Source organism: Aythya ferina (genome assembly GCF_964211825.1).
Source record: "Aythya ferina genome assembly, chromosome: 13".
NCBI classification, from domain to species: domain Eukaryota; kingdom Metazoa; phylum Chordata; class Aves; order Anseriformes; family Anatidae; genus Aythya; species Aythya ferina.
Genome location: NC_140311.1, coordinates 15,686,365 through 15,692,364, shown reverse-complemented (window position 1 = coordinate 15,692,364; position 6,000 = coordinate 15,686,365). Strand labels below are relative to the sequence as shown.

Genomic DNA, 6,000 nt, shown 5'->3' with positions numbered 1-6,000 from the left:
CCGTGCTCCCCGGTGGCTCTGCGAGCCGTTTCCTTCCTGCCACCTGAGGTGAACCGAGCGGCCCGGGGAGGGAGAAAGGAAAAAAAAAAATAAAAAAAGAAAAATAAAAGAATAAAAAGAAAAAAAAAAAAAGAAAAAAAAAAGAAAAAAAAGCACGTTTTTTGTTTAAATAACTCAGGGTGGGGCCTGCAGGGCGGGGGAGGGGCCCGGCCCACGAAGCCCTGGGCAGGGCCCCTCAGGGGGCTCCCCCAGCCCCCAATTCTCCCATTTCTCACCCCAAACCCCCCCGCACCCCCCGCACCCCCGGGCCCCGTCCCCATAGCAACGGGGGGGGCGCCGCCCATTGGCTGCTGCCAGCGGTGACGTCACTTTTAGGGGCTCCCCCCCACCCCCCCCTCCTTTCCCCCTCCCTCCCCTCCCCTCCCTCCGTGAGGGCCCCGTGGCGGCCCCGCCCCTCCCCTCCCGTGGGCGCGGCGCGGCGCGGCCCAGCCCCGCCCGGCCCCGGCACGGCCCCACCCGCCCCGCCCCGCCCCGCCCGGCGCCGCCCCGGGGCCCGGGGCAGCGGCGGCGGCGGCGGCGGCGGCGGCGGCTGCTGCTGCGATGCGCTCGGAGGAGGCGCACGGCAAAGTGAGAGCGGCCGGGCCGGGCCGGGCCGGGCCGGGCCGGGGGGGAGCGGGGCGAGGCGAGGCCGCCTCCATCTTGAGCGGCCTCTTAAAGGGGCCGCGGGGCCGGGGTGGGGCTGTGGGGGGGGGGGGGGAGGTTGGGATATGAGGGGAGGGGGGGAAGGGGGGAAGGGGGGAGGGGGACGCGGCCCCGGTTGTGCCCCGCAGGTGCCGCCCCGCCCCGCACGGGGCCTCCCGGGGCCTGCCCGGGGGTGGGGGCGAGGGGTAAGCGGGGCCATTTTGGGAGGGGGGTGGTGGGGTGGGGGTGGGGGTGGGTGAGGAGGGGGGGGGGGCAGCTCCCGCCCCGTGCCCTTCCCCCCCCCCCCCCTTCCGTCCCCTCCCGTCCCCTCCCTGACGCCCCGGGGGTGGCGGCGCCTTTAAGCGCGGCCCCGCTTCCGGGGAGCGCGCGCGGGGAAGGTCACGGCGGGAGGCGGGGGGGGGGCGAGGCGCGACGTCGCCGCGCGCGCGCCCCCTCCCCCTCCCTCCCCTCCCTCCCCGCCCCGCCCCGCCCCGCCCTTTGGTCTTAAAGGGCCCGGCCTCTTTAATAAGGCGCGGGGGAGGGGGAGAAGCCACGCCCTCACCTCAAAGCCACGCCCACCTCGGGCCACGCCCACATTCCGAGGCTCCGCCCCCCGGCACGCGGTGGGGGGGGGGCGGTGTCCGTTGGCGGTGCCCGGAGCAGGTGGGTGGTGGGTGGGTGGGGGGGGGGGGTGTAATTAACCCCCCCCGTTAATTACCGAGCGGCCGCGTTAATCAACGCTTAACCCGCAGGGCGCGGGGCAGGGGAAGGCGCCCCCCAAGATGAGCTCGTCCTCGCTGCTGGCCGAGCCCCCCCTGGAGCCCCCGGTGCTGCTGGCCGACATCAAGACGGAGCCGCCCGAGGAGCTGCTGGCCACCGACTGCGGGCAGCCGCAGGCCGAGCCCGTCGACCTCTCCCTCAACAAGGCCAAGGCCCCGCCGCTGCCGCCACCGCCGCCCCCGCCCGCCACGCAGCCCCCGCCGCCCCCACCGCCCCCCTCCATGCACTCGTCCCCTCTGCTGGTGGCTCCCCCCGTCCCCGCCGCCCCCAGCGTCTCCATCGCGTCCCCGGCGCTGGGCTCGGCCGCCTCGGCCATCCCGGCCGTGCTGTCGCCCGGCTCCATCCTGGCGTCGTCGCAGGGTAGCGGCGGGCAGCAGATCCTGCACGTCATCCACACCATCCCCTCGGTCAACCTGCCCAGCAAGATGGGCAACCTGCAGACCATCCCGGTGGTGGTGCAGTCCCTCCCCGTCGTCTACACCACCATGCCGGCCGACGGCGTCACCGCCATCACCGTGCCGCTCATCGGGGGCGACGGCAAGAACACCGGCTCCGGTAAGGGGCTCGCCCGCTGCTTTCCCGCACGAGGAATCGTCTGTCGGAGGGGTGGCGACCCCAAAAAGTGGCCCCCGAGTCCCCCTGGCACGGGACAGCGGTGTCCCCGTGCTGGTGGCCTCGTGTCTGTCCCAGGGGGTGACACGAAGTGGTGCCACCCTGCTGCTGGCCACCTGCAGTGGCCTCATTTTCATTGTCCCCCCTCATAATGTCCCCACTGTGTCCCCCTCCATATGGGGTGGGTGGTCTGGGTGCCCACCCCCAAAACATCCCCTATCCTAACTGCATCCCCATCCCCCTTACGAGGGGGTTTATGTCCCACTTGCGTCCCAGGGGTACCTCCCCGTCCCCAAACTCCCGTTAATTTTTTAGGGGGGGGTAACGCCGCCGCCTGTCGGTGCCCTGGGGGCGGCCGGCGGGTTTTCGGGGTGTTTGCTCCCCACGTGCCCTGCGCTCCCGGCCTGACCCCGTCCCTCCTTGTTCCTCAATAGCTTTTCTTTCCCGCCCCCCCCCAGTGAAAATCGACCCTGGCGCCATGTTCCCCATGGACATGCCGAGCGACAGCGAGGACAGCGCCTCGGAGAGCGGCCCCGCGCCCTTCCAGGACCTGCAGCGCGAGTGAGTGCGGCCCCGGGACCATTGGGGTGGTGGTGGGGGGGTCCCGGGGGGGTGCACGGCGCCGCCATCCCTGTCCCTGTCCCCTGTCCCCCCCCCCCAGGCCTGCCACCCCGCGCCTGCCCCGCGCCGAGTCCCCCGACCTGAAGAAGCGGCGGATCCACCAGTGCGACTTCGAGGGCTGCAACAAGGTGTACACCAAGAGCTCCCACCTCAAAGCCCACCGGAGGATACACACGGGTAATGGGGCCGGGGGGAGCTGGGGTGATGGGGTAATGGGGTAGTGGGGTAAAAAGGTGGTGGGGTGATGGGGTGACAGGGTAGTGGGGTGGGAGGGTGATGGGGTGACAGGGTAGTGGGGCCATGGGGGAATTAATTGGGTAGCAGGGAAGTGGGGTGATGGAGTAGTGGGGTGATGAGGTGACAGGGTGACGGGGTAGTGGGGTGATAAGGTAGTGGGGTGACAAGGTGACAGGTAGCCGGGCTAATGGGGTGAGAGGGTAGTGGGGTGACAAGGGGACAGCGGGGTGGCGGGGTAGTGGGGCCATGGGGTAATAGGGTGACGGGGTAATGGGGTGACAGGGTAATAGGGTGACAGCACAGTGGGGTGTCAGGGTAATGGGGCAGAGGGGTCTCGGGGCCGCCCAGGGCAGGTCCCTGGGGGCCCCGAGCCCAGCCCCGGGGACCGCCGGGGGGCGTGGCCTAGGGCAGGGGGCGTGGCGTCCAGGTGCTGCCGGCCACGCCCCCAGCCCGCAGGGTGGGCGGGGCCCGGCGGCGTTGGGCCCGGCGCGGGCTCTGCGGGCGTGGCGCCGTAATGCACCTAATAGGCGCGCCCCGCGCTGCGTTACCGTAACGCGCACAATAAGCGCGCAACAGAACCCAGTTTAGGGCTGTCAGCGCCGCGCACCCAGCGCAGGGCCACGCGGGGGCAGCCTCGGCCCGGCCGTGCCGTGGCCGCGCACCGGGAGCTCCTCCGGGTGGGGGCGGCACCGCTTTGTGGCTGGCAGATAGCGGGGTAATGCCCGGGGGGGGCACGGCGGCTGTAGGGCGGTGCCGCAGGGAGCCCCACAAACGCAGGTCCCGGCCGCAACCCACCCAGCGCACACCCCTTTTGGGGCCGTTGTTGAATTGCACCTAGCGCGGCCCCCCCAGCATTTTGGGGCCGTTACCGTATTTCACCTAGCGCCCCGCCGCAGGCACTTTGGGGGTGCTACCGTATTGCGCCTAATAGACAGCGCACTGCCGTGGTGCTGCCTGACCCCCTGCTCCCCCCATGTCTATACCCCACAGGCGAGAAGCCCTACAAGTGCACCTGGGAGGGCTGCACCTGGAAGTTCGCCCGCTCGGACGAGCTGACCCGGCATTTCCGCAAGCACACGGGCATCAAGCCCTTCCGCTGCTCGGACTGCGACCGCAGCTTCTCCCGCTCCGACCACCTGGCCCTGCACCGCCGGCGGCACATCATGATGTGAGAGGAGCGAGGCGACCGGGGGCACGGCGGTGGTCTCACAGCCCGGGGACTGCAGGGAGCGAGGCCCCAGCACCAGCGCGGGACGGCCTCTGGAGCATCCTCCTCGTCCTCCTCCTCCTCCTCTGGGTCTCTCCTCCCCGCCGGCAGCACCTGGAGGCTCCTCCTGGGCTCCTCTTGGCTCTCGGCGGCCTCCTGCCCATCCTCTGCGCTCGCCTTCCCCGTGGACGTGGCGAGGATCGAGGCGGGGAGGTCTCCACTCTGCCTCCTTCCACCTGGGAAAGCCGCCGAGCCTCCTTCCCTGCCTTGCCCAGAGCCCCTCTCCATGTGTCGCCTCTTCCCGAGCCCCCCCTTGGCCTGCGCCGGGTTCCCCAGGACTTGCTGGGGGCCGGGAAGAAAAGAAAAAGCTAAGGGGAAGGGGGTACAAAAGGAAACAAAAAAAAAAAAAAAAAGGAGGAAAAAAAAAAAAAAAAAAGCCCCATCCCACCACCGAGACCGCCAGCACGGAAAAAAAGGGAAACTTTGCGGAACGTGGAAACTGTGATTTTTGGAGTTCTGAGGGGGGTGGGAGGGGGTGGGGTGCCGGCTCGCAGTTTTTGCAGACTATGGGACAGTCGAAGCGTTTCTAACTTAAAAAGGCAGCAGCCTCCCTATGGACCGTGGCCACGCGCTTTTCTTTGTACTGGTAATGGGGATTTTTGTGGGGTCGCCCTCGCTGTGGTGCTGTGGTGCTGGGAGGGCGGCAGCATTCGGGGTGGTGGGGAGGGGAAGGGTGATGGGGGCCGTGACCCCCCCCCAGGGCCAGTTGGAGCTGGGGAGCTTCCCAGGGAGCTGCCTTTGAGGTTGGGGAGGGGGGGGCAGAGCCCCACGGCCCCCAAAAAGGGCCCTCTTGGGGGCTTTTCCTCTGTGTGCGTGTGTGTGCATGTCCCCATCCCACCCCCTGCCCGTGCTCACCAGCTGGTCCGGCTCCTCAGGGCCGGGGGGAGCCCCCACATCCTTCCCTGCCTCGAGAAGACCCCAAAAGACCCCAAAAGGGGAGGCTGTGACGGCCCTGGGGGGGGGCAGCACTACTGATGTCCCGTCCGGGGTCCGTTCCTGCCAATCTGCTGTTTTCCAAGACCAGGATGATGGGGTTTGGGGTGGGGGCTTTTTCTTCTTCTTTTTTTTTTTTTCTTCCTTTTTTTTTTTTTTTTTTTCCCTGTTTGTTTGTTTTAAAACCGTGAGATTTTAAACTCTTGAGCTGTGACATTTGTACAAAAGCGTTTGATGTTTTTCTACAGGGGAATAACATTGGAAGCGGAGAGGAGCTTGGTGGTGTGTGTCTGCGCCGCGGGAGGGGCTGAGCTGGGTGAAACAACGTCCCACACCCCCCGAGGTCCTCTTCTGAGGTTTTATTGAAGAGAAAAAAAAAAAAAAAAATCAAAAAGAGGGGGGAGGAAATAGAGTTGTACCCAAGAGGAGGAAGGCCCTGGACATCGGTCCCCTCTGCAGGCTGCTGTGGTTGAGGAGGGGGCTCAGGCCCTGCTGGGCTCTTGCCTCCTCCCTTAATACCCTCTCCTGAGGCCCCACTGTTTCCCAGCCCTACAGAGCCCTGGTGGCGCTAATTACCCTTAATTGCACCGAGCAGCCTCACGTGGGGCTTCCACACACCCCTCATGGGCCCAGGAACCCCTCCACGTTTGGCCTGGGGCCCCCACCCCGCTCCCTGAGCTGTGTTGTGGTGTCCCGGCCCCATAGGGCTGGCTTCAGGCCTGCCTCGGCCCCATGAACCCCACCGGTGACCCCCTTGGACCTGCTGGCGGGGCTCCCCCCGTGGGAGTTGCTGTGACCCCACTGTGCCCCATGCATGGGCCGTGCACCTCATGGCCTCCCCAGCGAGGCTCAGGGTGGCGCTCACCCAA

The 6,000-nt window shown here is 67.7% G+C and overlaps 1 protein-coding gene across 2 annotated transcripts; it reads left to right on the top strand.

Annotated features, from left to right (window-relative positions):
- Positions 1–493: 493 nt before the first annotated feature.
- On the top strand, positions 494–5,400 carry KLF8 (KLF transcription factor 8). Of its 2 annotated transcripts, none has more exons than XM_084534316.1 (5): positions 494–627; positions 1,434–2,016; positions 2,532–2,634; positions 2,735–2,871; positions 3,922–5,400. In XM_084534316.1, the coding sequence occupies exons 1-5, from the start codon at positions 601–603 to the stop codon at positions 4,101–4,103; spliced, it is 1,032 nt and encodes a 343-aa protein (XP_084390442.1). In that variant the 5' UTR covers positions 494–600; the 3' UTR covers positions 4,104–5,400. The 2 variants fall into 2 exon arrangements, with proteins under 2 accessions (XP_084390442.1, XP_084390441.1); XM_084534315.1 differs by having other exon boundaries at positions 2,508–2,634.
- The last annotated feature ends 600 nt before the right edge of the window (positions 5,401–6,000 follow it).